Below are 13,830 nucleotides of genomic sequence, written 5' to 3'. Positions count from 1 at the left end.
TCAGCCCCCAGGGCCACAAAGTCCACTTACACTACCCACACACAAAGCTGTCTCCTGATTCATGGATTAAGACTGATACTGCTGCTGGGCAGCCCACAGCACCCCAGCCAAACTCTGGTCTCTGTGTTGCCCAACCCCAGCACCCTAGGCATGAAAGCAGGTACCATGTTCCCCACTGTCAGCATCTAAACAAGAGTCTTCCTTTTAAGGCAGCCCACGCTAGCTACGCTGGCAGCGTAATTTATTGCCCAAAATGGTTCTGAGAGTGAAAGGGAACTGGGCAACAGGCATAAACCCTTGCTGTCCTGGGCACACAGGGACACACGAGGACCCTAATGCTGGCGCCATCATCTTTACAGTCTTAGGTCTAGGGGCATGAGAAAAATTCCAAGAGGCATTATCTAAGGATAGATCGCCATATCCAGGAAATGTGATTAAAGGCCTAAGACAAGACATATGGTAAAATTTATGTGTTTATCAGAGTGTACTCTGCTTTTACCATCCTATGTGGCACTGGACTGAGTGAGTGCAGCTGTTTCCCTAAGCAGGCACATGCGAATAGCAGTAGACATCCAAACAAAACCAAGAGCCCAATGCAAAATCCAGCCATGAAGTCTGAATACCCTGCAGAATCATTAACAGCTTCTTCCCCCTGCAAGTCAGCCGGGGAGTCATTTAAGAGGAAGGACAAAATCAAGAAAACAATCTTAGTAGCAAAAAGAATTAGGAAACAAAGTCAAAGTCAATGCAGTTTCAGGGATCGTGAGCTCCACCTCTCCCAGGCACCTGAGACATATTAATGTCAGTAAATATTTTCAAAGAATGCCAAATCTTTCAGATAGAGTAACGCATGGTAGAAAATAGCTGTTTCCTCTAATCTGCTGTTATTCCACATTTTCCTTTACTTTGCAAAACACCATGATTCCTTTCTTAAAAAAGATTTTATTTATTTATTCATGAGAGACCCAGAGAGAGAGGCAGAGACAGGGGGAGAAGCAGGCTCCCTACAAGGAGCCCAATGTGGGACTCGATCCCGGATCCCGGGATCAGGACCTGAGCCAAAGGCAGACGCTCAACTGCTGAGCCATCCAGGCATCCCAGCATGATTCTAACTGGTTCATTCAACATCCTTGTGGCTTATGGCCAAGAAGTATGTAACAATTTTTGAAGAATCTGTTCTTCTGTGTCCCAGTCCCCACTTGAACATTGGGGTTTTATCACTCACAACCAAGACTTCTAATTAATATATCTACCAAGGAATAGTGCTATATAATGTGACTTCAAATAGTTCCTGACAATCTGGGAAAGAGAGGGTGGGTATATATAAAAAAGATTGACCGTGAGCTGGTAACTGAAGCTATTTGAAATTAAGTGATAAGTATAAGGAGCTTATTTTTTTTAATAATAAATTTATTTTTTATTGGTGTTCAATTTACCAACATATAGAATAACACCCAGTGCTATAAGAACTATTCTTTCCGGGCAGCCCCAGTGGCACAGGGGTTTAGTGCCGCCTGCAGCCCGGGGCGTGATCTTGGAGACCCTGGATCGAGTCCCACGTCAGGCTCTCTGTATGGAGCCTGCTTCTCCCTCTGCCTGTGTCTCTGCCTCTCATTCTCTCTCTGTGTCTCTATGAATAAATAAATAAAAAATCTTTAAAAAATATTTAAAAAAAGAACTATTCTTTCTATCTCTACATATGTTAAAGCAAGTGTTAAAAAAAAAAAAAAAAACCCTAGCAGGCCTCACACTTAAAGTCCAGCACAAATCATGGCAAACCAAAGAACATTAGAGGTGGAATCAAACATGAACCAGACAATAGCAGACACTCAGAGCAGATCTGCAACACATGAAAACTTTAGCCCAAGAGTTCTTTGCACTACATGGGGCTTTTGCTACTAGACCTGAATCTATGAGGGCCTGACCGCATCAGGGGGACATAGACAACCCTGGCTGGCAGATCGCCACCCCAAACTGTGCAGAGAAGGTCCAGCAGGGTGCTTCAGCTCCAGGCCAAACAATGGAGTACACATTTCCCTGCTGGAAGAATTTGACCTTCCTCCCAGCTCATCACAATAAAGCAGCGATTATCCACAACCAGCAAGAAAGCAAGGGTGTGGCTCAGACAAGGGACTGGGCTACTTCGGCTACTTCGCCTCTAAAGTTCCCTGACAACTACTGTTGTTCTGATGCAACAATATATCTCACAGTTTATAAACACAGCCATGGGTCTGTATCCTAATTTAGGCTAGAGCCATCATCACTTTTGGGATCTTGCCTTCCCCTTGGACGAGAGGTTCTTCACCCCAGCTACCCGTTAAGAGTCACTTGGATCTTTAGAAAACTCCAGATGCTCAGGCTGCAGCCTAGATCAGTGAAATCATAATCTCTGGGAGTGGGGGACCCAGGTCTCAGTATTTCTGGAAGGCTCCTCAATGATTCCAATGAGCTGCGAGGGCTAAGAACCATTGCCTCAGGTAGACCTAGATCCATCCGACGCTCACTCACTATTAATCTGTGCCTCACTTCTCTGGGGATTCCCAGCTACTGGTCAGACCACTCTCCCACTTTCTGATTTACTTCTGTGAGCAGATCTCAATCAATCCAGAACCTAGCTCCTTCCTCTTTCTAGTAGTTTCCTAGGGCTTTATGACAAAATACACAAATTCAGTGGCCTGAAACAACAGAAATACACTCTCATAAATTTAGTTGTAGAGGCCAGAAGCCCAAAAGCCAGATGTTGGCAAGTCACGCTCTATGCCAGGATCCTTTATTGCCTCTTCTAACTTCTGGTGGTTGCCGGCAATCCTTGATGTTACTTGATGCGTGGACACATTACTCAAATCTCTCCCTTCATTGCCACTTGGCATTCTCCCTGTAAGTCTGTGTCCTTTCTTCTTTTCTTATAAGATCCTCATCTTATAGAGAGTTCCTATATGCTCTTCACCCAGTTTCCTCTAATATTAATTCCTATAAAACCATGGTACACCTATAAAAACTAAGACATCAGGGACTCCTGGGTGGCTCAGCAGTTGGGCGTCTGCCTTTGGCTCAGGGCATGATTCTGGGGTCCCGGGATCAAGTCCCTTGTCGGGCTCTCTGCATGGAGCCTGCTTCTCCCTCTGCCTGTGTCTCTGCCTCTCTCTCTCTCTGTGTCTCTCATGAATAAATAAATAGAATCTTAAAAAAAAAAACTAAGAAATTAATACCAGTGTAATACTGTTGACTTCACTCTATACGTCATGCATTTTCACCAGGTATTTCACCAATACCCTTTTCCTGTTCTGGGATCCAAATCAGGGTATCAGTTTCCATTTTACACGATACTTTTCAGAATAAACAGGGTCACAGCTGAGCTCTGATTCCCAGCATCAATACTTCACTTCCGGCCACCTTCTTGAGCTTATCCTCCAGGCTCTCAGCCAGCCTCACGTTTGCATTCGCCTAACCCCATGTTTCATCTCTTCTTCCTTCTTTTTTGGATCTGGTTACCCCAATTCTTTAGTCAAGTTAGTGCTTAATGGTTTTTTTTTTTTTATAAATTTTTATTTATTTATGATAGTCACACACAGAGAGAGAGAGAGAGGCAGAGACACAGGCAGAGGGAGAAGCAGGCTCCATGCCGGGAGCCCGACGTGGGATTCGATCCCGGGTCTCCAGGATCACGCCCTGGGCCAAAGGCAGGCGCCAAACCGCTGCGCCACCCAGGGATCCCAAGTGCTTAATGGTTTTGTGGTCATGGGACCACTTTGAGAATCCGAGAGATGCTACAGACTCTCCTCTGAAGAAAATGCACAGACAAAAAAACATTTTGAATCCAACTTCAGAGCAGGTATCAATGCCTCTCTCCTCTTTCCCCAGGGTCCCCACCAAGACATGACTCTCCAGAGTTTGGCTTCCCCAGGCATTGATTTTATAATGAAATCACTAGCAAGCCCTCTCCCGAGACAATTTCTCCAGCTCCCAGGCATGGCAGCAGCACTTTGCACTCTGGATTTTGGCCAATACCAGGTGTCTTGGCCACTGCCTTGGGCCAGCAATGGACACTGAGGGTGGCTGGACTCCCCCATGCGGCCAACTTGACTGCCAGTACCTAACCCCATAAGTTGTGGCCCATTACCAATTTGTAGCCCACTTTCTCTGTGATGGAAGGAATACCCCAGAATTTAACACTTTTCAGTTCAGAAGGCATGTTATCACCTGGGTTTCAACTAAGAAAAGTGACTCTGGGATCCAGGGCAGTATTACCAAATTCTATCAAAATCAGACCTGCTGCCATTTTGAAATAGCAGGAACCCTGGTACCAAAGACAATGCCTGCCTACGGCATCTCATCTTTGGAAACACATGTGAAGCCCCCCTACTCCCAACACACGCATGAAAGCCAAACAACTGGCAACTCTACAACCCCACACATCTTCTGAAGCTGCCACACAGGCCCTGGAGCAGGTGCCAAGGCAAAGCAAGACTGTCCCCACTCAATCCTCGCAACCTTGGCTTGAACCTCTCGCTACCCCAAGCACCTCAAACACTGTTCTGTCCCACTCAGTCATCCTCAGATGCTGCTCCTTTATGGCAATGCCTCATCTGTTGGACTGGTGGTCCAAACGTCATCTGAGCCAAACTACCTGCAGGCTCTCCTGTGTCCTGGGATCACATTCCCTATTGCCTCTCAAATCAGAAGCACACCAATTCCTCCAGCATCAGGCAAAAGGAGTGGGGTTGGGGAACAGACAAGAATAATTCCTCCGGACAGGGCTGTGTCTAGTCTTACCTTCTGCAAACGGTTCCCACTCATAAAAGCGGCCCATGAATGGCTTGTTGTTATAGGATGCGCACTGGACCTCCCGGATACTTCTACTGCTTTCTGGACACACCTAATAAAGCAGATATTAAATATGCGGTTAGTGTCTGCATCTTTTTAGAGCCCCAGTCCCCTCCCAGGAGACCTTCCCAACTTTAAACGCCAGTCCTCCTCTACAAAAACCCGCGTTTCTAAAGCTGTGCTGATCACCTGCATCGAAAATTTAAAATGCAGATCCTGAGACTTCATTCCAAGCTTACTAAATCAGAATCTTTGGAAGGACACTAAAATTTTAACAAGCTCCCCGGGTTAAGCTTTTGCACCATAATTTGAAAACCACTAACCGAAACCTTCTGCTCCTGACAAATTGGTCTGCTTGACTCCCCCACAAAGGCCATCCATTTATTTCCATCTGTTTGACTCTGTTCGTGCCATTTCTGTACATGGGATAATATTCCTGGCAACCATGTACAGAATCCTTACCATGTGCAGGTACTACTTTAAACATGTTACACTTATTAATGCATTTAATCCTCACAGTGGCAGTGAGGTCAATCTGATAGTTTTGCAGATTTTTCACAGATAAGCAAACTGAGGCGGAGAGGAAGGAACCACACTGCCAGTGAGGGCAGAGGCTAGATTTAAGGCTAAGGGGTCTGCACCTCAGTGTCCTTTCCATCTGGTCTAGATTCTCTCCACCCAATGCCACAGTTCCCAACCTTTAGCATGCAAAAGAACCACCCAGAGATCTCAGGGGAGATGCAAAGTCCTGGGTCTCTCCCCCAAAGATGGTCAGACAGTAAGTCTGGGATGAGGTCCAGGAATCTCTATTTTATCAAATTATCCAGGTAACTCTGAAATACTAGACTACTCAAAGAAAATATCCAGTTCCTTTGTGGTTTATTTCTTTCTTATTTATAAATGGTAAATATAAGCAAAGTGTGACATGAAATAAATAAATGTGAAATATAATAAGATCAGAACCTCTCATTCAAATGATGGATAAAGCATGATCTAGATTTCAAAGCCTGAGTACACTCTTATTTAAGTGTTTGTGGGTGTGGGTGTGTGTGTTTTAATAATTGGAGGGAAAGGAATATGACCTCTTATATATTAAAAGCCCTGTGTGTAAGAAGTCTCTGGGATAAACTGCTAATAAGGTAGTTCAAAGTGCTGAAGATTTAGAAATAAATCTACTGTTTGTATCAGAAACACGTCTTTTGAAGAGGAGGGAACGAAGGGAGGAATAAAACCAGGTGGAAGGAAGAGCATCTCTTGCTCTCTTGATACAGGACAGTCAAGAGACGCTGCACCCCAGCATAAACACCGGGGTGGTCATAACCCTGCTGCAGCCTGAGCCAAACCATATGGAGCAAGAAGCCACGTGAAGTGGAATGTGGTAGAAACTGGTAGGGAAAAAAGGGTCCCGGTAGATGGATAGGGTGGGCTGAGCTCTGACAGTCAGTGAGAAGCCAACAGGCTGGGGAAGGCTGTCTCCTTAAGCTCTGGAAGCCAGGCTGCTGGAACATGCCTCCCCCACCCCACCCGCTCCAAAAGCAGATCCATGTAGGTGTCCAGCAACACCAGCTGTCTCCATGAAGGATTTGGCACTGCGATGTTTCTGACAGCCCTTAGGCCAGAGCCAGAGTTCAACAAGGATGTGATCAGTTGGGTGATTTGGGAGAAGTCACCATCCACGCAAAGAGAAAGAATCACTAAGTAGTTTGTTAAAAATTAAAAAAATAAAAAGATTCTCTTGGAGCATCTGGGTGGCTCCGTTGGCTGAGCATCTCACTCTTCATTTCAGCTCAGGTCACCATCTCAGAGTTGTGCTGAGTGTGGAGACCGCTTGAGAGTCTCTCCTCCTCCTCCAACTTGCTCTCTCTCTCTTTCTTTCAAATAAATAAATAAAACTTTAAAAAGTATATATTCTCAGGCCTCATCCCAGTGGGAGGGTAGGGAAACTGCTCAGGAATATATGTTTGAAGAAATCCTCTGCTGATCCTGGCGCAGGCAGCTCAGCACTGGATCGCAGAAGCAATGAAAAGCCACGCTCGAGCCTCAACCTTACTCTGTGCTCTTAACATGCAATCACAGAGTTAGAGCAGTGACAATCAAATCCAACCCCTTAATTTACAGATGAGGACACTGAGGCCTGGACAAGTGGCACAGCTCACCAGAGGTCACAGTGACAGAGGGACAGAGCCCAGGGCACTGACCACCCACTCTGGCCAGAATCAGAAACTAGAGATTAGCTACTGGGTTGCATTTTCTCATAATGGGAACAGACCAGAACAAGTGGGCAAGCGTCCTGTTCCTCAAATAACCACACCCATGTAAAGCCAAGCTGCTCGGCAGTGAGGCTCCAGCTAGAAGCCACCCTTAATTAGTCTGGTGGCAGTTATCAGAACTGGAAGCTACTGACCACAAAAACAGCCAGTCTGCTTAACCCCTTTCTCTTCCATCAGCAAAATATGCCAATATTTTGGGTACAAGGGTACAGGGTACAAGGCTGGACCATGTACCAAAGCATCTGTAGAATCATTTTGAATAGTTCACTACTTGATGATATAAATGTATATTTCGTGACATGGGAAGCAGTCTGCAACCCATTAAGGAAAAAAAAAGTGCTAAATGATTATGTGTGTGTGTGTACGTGCACATGTATGTGTGCACATAGAGAAAGAGAGGTTAAAAGCATCTCTGCAAGGTGGGTTATAGATTTTTTTTCTTTTTACAAAGAAAATAAAGCTTTTGGTTTATTACATTGTCTAATTTGTTGGCAGTAAATATGTAATAAAAATGTATCATTACTGAGCCCTTCCCAACACTTTGGCCCTTTGCCAGCTTTACATGTGCTTGTAGTTTATAATCCTATGGTACATTTTAATGCTCCACTAATGCTCTTACTACATCCATATGTAGTATGGATCCATATGCATGATGGGTCATTCAGGGCACCCTGTCCCAGGTCACCAACAAGTTCTTTATTTATCCGAGGATGGCCTGGTCACCTCCCTGAGGCAGGGAAGCTTCCTGTGGCATCAGATCCGCAGTGGGGGGGTCAGGTGCTGAGATGGCAAATCCACCTCCAGTTGCCCAAGGGCAGCTGAGCCTAGCATGTTCCTATGGTATCCAGCACGTGGTGAGCATGGGAAGATGCAGCAGGGGATGACCAGGTGTCCTGGCATGGCCCTGTGTGTTACCCCCGCAAAGACTCACATGACACCCAGTGAGCTGCCAGTTAGAGGGTAGGAGAGGGACTGGGCCAGAGAAATGCAAGGCTCACAGGGGTGAGATGTAAACATGGGTTACTGAGATAAAATTATAGTAAAGGTGAAGAATGCAGAAGCCTGAAGTGATGATGTTAAGAACAGCTAACTTTTGGGGAACCTGGGTGGCCCAGTGGTTGAGCATCTGTCTGGCCCAGGGTGTGATCCCAAATCCTGGGATCAAGTCCTATATCAGGCTCCCTGCAGGGAGCCTGCTTCTCCCTCTGCCTGTGTCTCTGCCTCTCTCTGTGTCTCTCATGAATAAATAAATAAAATCTTAAAAAAAAAAGAAAAGAAAAGAACAGCTAACTTTTACTGAGCAGTTGCTGAATGCCAAGCATGCCACCACATACACGCTCCTATATATCCTCACAACTATTATGCTCATTTTCTAGATGAGGAAGCCAAGGCAGCAAAAAGTTAAGTGAGCTGCCCAAAGTCATGGCTAAGAAACAACGAAGTCAGGATTTGAACCCAGACTCTTTGGATCTAGAACCCATGCCAGTAACCACCATAGCATGGTGCCCCCCTCAAGACGGGGTGGACAGCAAAGCTGATTTGTCATGGGGCCTTAACCCCTGGCCTAAGGAGTCCTAGAGGCCAAGGCTGGGTTTAGCCTCTGAGGCCTGGTGCAGTGGCCTCAGCTGTAAAGATCTGGCAATTGTGGATTGAGGAGGACGAAAACCAAGCAGGGCCAGGGAAATTCTGTTTCACGTCTTTTGTGGGTTACATCTGTTTGTACTTGTCATACTATTATCGGTCTATAATCTCCTCTCATTTTAACAGACTCTCTGAAGTTAAAACTTCCAGGTTACGGATCATTTTACATTTGTTACATTTTAAGTGGGCTGTTTCCTGATGCCACAGACTGAGTCACCCTCACCTTATCAGTAACTCTCTAGTTCACACTGTGAGTTGGCTTTGGGCAGATTTCCTGCAGACACTAATCCTTTCCATGGGCACAGATTCTTGAAATCTTCAGGCCAGAAAAGTAGGACAGGGAAAAAGCTGTGTAGATAGAGATCAGGCTCATGAAGGATGGGGCTAGCAAAGACCAGAGCTTTATTGCCATGTAATGCCTCTGGGAGATAACCTCCCTTTCAAATGACTTCCTTCCATCCAAAAGAGGGAGGGATGTTTCCACTAGTCTCTTATGGGAAAAGAAATAAAGATGTACTTTAATATAATGAGCCAAATCCTTGTAAAGCACTTCAGACCTTATCCAAAGCTCCATCGAGACAACTGCCTAGGGTTGCTATGAGTTACAAGGAGTATTATGGAAACTTGGGCTATGTTCCGAGAGAGAGACCCCAGTTAATCTATGATGACAACTGCCTGCACCTCTTCATTGCTCAAGAGTTCATTCTTGGTGATTGCATACTTACCTCTTGATTACTTAATTACTTTCAGTTCCTCAGTCGACTGAAGGGCATCATCCTCAAGTACCAAGGAACATGACTTTGAAGCCTGCCTGTGTCAGACATGCATTTTTTTTTTTTTTTTTTTTTTTTACCCTTTGCATTGCTCTAGATTCACTCAAAACACCAGCTACCAGCAAACAACATGTGATACATTTAACATCCCTTCACTGCCATGAGAAAGTGGCTGTGTGGTCTTGGGCAAAGCACTTCATTTCTCTAAACCCAAATTACTGCATTTCGGTAGCAAGCCCTGCAGCACTCCCACCCAGCAGGGGTTTTTGTGAAGATCAACTTAGTAATACGCCAATATATCTGGCTCATAATAATGCTCAGTAAATAGTAGCTGAACTGGAATCTAACTGGACGTCAAAGATGACTCCAGCAGTTCCAGAAGCTTCAAGCGCCTGACAGGTAGGTGTTCTGAGCAAACGTTCCCCTCTCTCTTCCCCAGCTGGAAAAAGGTGTTTTGGTTCCCAGCTGCAGAAAAATGCAACCATGGATCAAAATTTCTTACAAATTATCCAGCACATTTTTCAAATATGTTTCATATCTGCTTTCTCAAGTCACTTGGAACAAATTCAACCGCACAAAAACTCTTGCCACCTGCTACCACTTCTAGCATTCTCTAGATAGTCAGTTAATTGGTTTGTTCAGAAGAGCCAGGTGAAGGTTCTGGACTTAAAACAAAAAACAAAGTAACCCACCTACCCACCCCACCCCCCACTGCCAATATCTTGAGGTTTTCTTGCCCTCAAACACTTTTTTTCCATATCCAAGTTCATAACGTTCTCCTAGACAAATGTGTTTCTCTTTCATGCAATACATACATCAGAGACCCAGTGGATGTTAATATGACTAAGCCCATCTATTCAGCCAGGAAAACCACATATTTTTTAAGTACTCTGGATAAGCGTTCATACAAATCTAGGCCTATCCCAGGAGTGCTCTATGTCTGTAAGAAGATCTAAACAAGAACATCTTTTTTCTAACTAATCAGAAAGTATACAGCCAAATGTAAACTTTTTAAAACATTTAAAACTTCTGCTCCCCCCAGCAGCACATTTAGGGATCACATTAGGAAAAGCAGCCTCTTGACCCTCTGCTATCTGCTAGGACCGGGGGAGAAATGCCCTCAAAGGCAAATATTCCCTGTGCCCCTACTACTATGTGTCAGGTGTTGTGACTATGGAGGATACAGAGAAGAACCCCTCGTAATAGTCCCTTCCAGGAATGTCACAGGCCACAGGAGGAAAAATGCATCGGCCAAAACATGTAATGCAAAGAGAAAGATTTGGCAAACCGGGCACTAAATTTCTAATCTTGCAAAGCAAGGAGTTAACTGATCCACCCTAATGTTGATAAATCAAGAAAATAAAAATTGTTAACATGCTTTGTGTAATTAAAAATATAACAGAAAATAAAAATGTGGCTAGCAGGGATCAGCAGTGGGAGGAAAGGGGGTCATCTCTTTATCTTTTGGAGTGAGAAGCTGACAAAGAGAATTTGATGTTGATGTATCAAGAAGCAGATGTATTAGCATGTGATCAGAGTCATGGAGAGAATGACCCGAGGAACGAAAAATCAAACATGACTGGTTGCAATTACATCTAGGGAGAGGGACTGGGAGATGGGGATATAGCTCTCTGCCACCGTGATATTTCTTACTATTTGCATTACTTTTTATAATTAGAAGTGACGATTGTGAACAGCTCGTGTGTGTGACTCAGACATATCTCAAGCATATGCAATATATTTATATATGTAAACATTTATGCTAATATTAGTTAATATTGACATATTTAACAAATACCTTTACTATTTATATGTTTACATATATTCACATACATATTTCAATATGTATTTATGAAAGGCCACTGACAAAATAAGCAAAAGTCAATAAGTGAACTTTCTATGAGAAATTCCAAGCGGTCTGAGAAGATGGAAAGCAGAAATTGATGCAAAAAGCACTGACACCAGCACGTATTGCCCAGATAAGGAGGCGGGTGATAAACTTACACATCGCGCACCCAGTTAGATGGCCTGTCCATCCCACAACTGGCCCCACTGTTCAAGCAAGCTTCACACCTTACCGAATTGTTCAGAAATCTTGACCTGGCCTATTTGTTAAGATCCTTGTGAAAGCACAGTCTGGAGGTTGTTTGTCAGCTGCTCTTTCATTCAACAGGAGACTAGAAATGGGGTAGACGTAGACCCTGCCTCAAGAGAGCTCAGCTCTATTTGAGATGTGTCCAATATTTTCCCTTCATTTTCACTTACTTGTAACACCGAAACAACTCTACATGGACAAATCCATTGGCTGAAGCCAGTCCCACTCCAGGGAAATTTACTGGAGAGTCATTGATACCAGAACTCATCACATCGATGTTTGCTAAAAGCTGCTTTCAGCCCCAAGGGTTCCTCCCCATAACGTTAAGTGCACTCTGTCTAAACTCAAGATCACATCTCCTTTGGTGGTAAAATCATAACCCCCTCCCCACCCTGCACCAGCTGACTCACTCCAGCCTCCGTTCTCCAGAAAGAGCCAGAGTGTCAATGTGCCCTAGAGAGAAAGCACTGAATTCAGAGTGCTTAAGAGTAGAAAGTGGGGAGAGAGACATCTCGGCCTCCAGGACAGAGGGCATAAAGTGTCTTGGTTGTTAATGGACTTAGCAAATAATAATACAAAACCCCAGAAACAGCTAGTAGATCGGGCACCAGAGGGACTGCAATTTGTTGTTCTCCTTCCCCCGCATCCGTCAGCCTTATCAAGACTCCACTGCTTTTGCTTCCAACTCTCAGCCTTCCACGAACTTCCACGAAGAAGAAACCTATTTACTTGATTCCTCGAGCACTTATTATTTTTAGCCACACCTGAGAAAGTGCAGGGCTGTGGATAAACCACGGAGACCTCCCCATGCTGCCCCGTGCCTCCTGACAACGTACTTGGAGGAAAAGCCACCGCTCACAGGAGAAACATCTGGTTCCACCGAGACGTCCCCAGAGAGCCCCTCTGATTCCCTCTCCCTAGAAAACCCTCCCCTTACCTGGACAGCCTGCACTTCTCCAGGACACCAAGCCAGGCTCATTTCTACTGTCCGGAGGACTTCAGAGTGCCTCACAGCAGTGCAGTGGTGCCCGTGCTCTATACCTGTCATGATCTGTTTATGAGTCTCTCCCACTGGACAGCACTTAGAGCCAGAGCTTGCTTTAATCTCAGCGTCCCTGACCCACAGCCTAACACCTGACCCCACCATCGATGTCAATGCTGTGTTTATGGAGTCAAGTAAGAACCCACACTAGTGAGTGACCTGGAGTGTTGTACCCGTAGACATCAAAGATTGGTGTCTGCTCTAAAAGACCATAAGAGGGCCCCCTGGGTGGCTCAGTGATTGAACATCTGCTTTCAGCTCAGGTCGTGATCCTGGGGTCCTGGGATCGAGTCCTGCATTGGGTTCCCCGCAGGGAGCCCTCTTCTCCCTCTGCCTGTGTCTCTGCCTCTCTCTCTGTGTCTCGCATGAATAAATAAATAAATCCATTAATAAATAAAAGACCATAAGAGTCTCTATTTACACTGGGGCTTGTCACCTTAACTTCCTCATATACAATGTAAGCAAGAAAAAAACAGAACAAAAAAACCCTTCTTTATCTTTAAAGCCTACATGCAGATGCCACGAGGACTGCATTTATTATTGATTTTATACTATTGATTTATACTATTTCATAGAGGCCATCTTACTAGGAGTCACAGTCCTAAAGTCACACTAGATGTTTAAAATTCCCAGATGACATCACAAAGTAGGGCTTCACGTTAAACACGCACATTGGAGGGTGTTAAAGCATTCACTGGCAGGAGCTTATCTCTGGTTTCACTTTCTCGTCACTTTACACCTGACCCAAGGGCGATTGCTTGGAAGCTACATCACAGCTGACATGTTGGGGCTCTCAGCAACCGTGTTTTATTACTGGGTGAAGGGAAAGGACCCTGAACCCCGGAGGACAAAAGGGGACTCTGAGCAAGTCTGATCACTTCAACCATAATTTCATGACCAAGTGCTTAGAAAGTGCCATGGGAGACTTTGCTCTGCTCCAAGCTCTGGAGGGGCAGGCAAGCCACATATGCCACGTTTACTCATCCAGGTCAACGTGCCATATTTCCTAATGTGTCAGCTCCTCATGTGCATGATCAACCCTGTGGAACAGGTGTTCTTACTCTCCCTGCCTCCCAGATGGTCCCAGGGAGTTCAGCGCCTTGCCCATGGAAATGGGGGCTCAAATCCAGCACAGCCTGCTTCCAAGCCTCCTGTTTCAGACCACCCTGCAACCTAACCTCCAAT

General features: G+C 45.1%; 1 protein-coding gene across 2 annotated transcripts in view; it reads right to left on the bottom strand.

Moving 5' to 3' along the window:
• THSD4 (thrombospondin type 1 domain containing 4) overlaps positions 1–13,830 on the bottom strand; it is a 568,727-nt gene that overhangs the window by 436,672 nt on the left and 118,225 nt on the right. For both annotated transcript variants that reach the window (XM_072809456.1, XM_072809457.1), the window contains exon 6: positions 4,774–4,876. In XM_072809456.1, the coding sequence (XP_072665557.1) occupies positions 4,774–4,876 (103 nt within the window). The remainder of the gene's footprint in view (positions 1–4,773; positions 4,877–13,830) is intronic.

This window comes from Canis lupus, chromosome 32 (genome assembly GCF_048164855.1).
Source record: "Canis lupus baileyi chromosome 32, mCanLup2.hap1, whole genome shotgun sequence".
In the NCBI taxonomy this organism is placed as follows: Eukaryota; Metazoa; Chordata; class Mammalia; order Carnivora; family Canidae; genus Canis; species Canis lupus.
The sequence above is the reverse complement of the archived record's forward strand: the minus strand, read 5'-3'. Positions and strand labels throughout refer to the sequence as shown.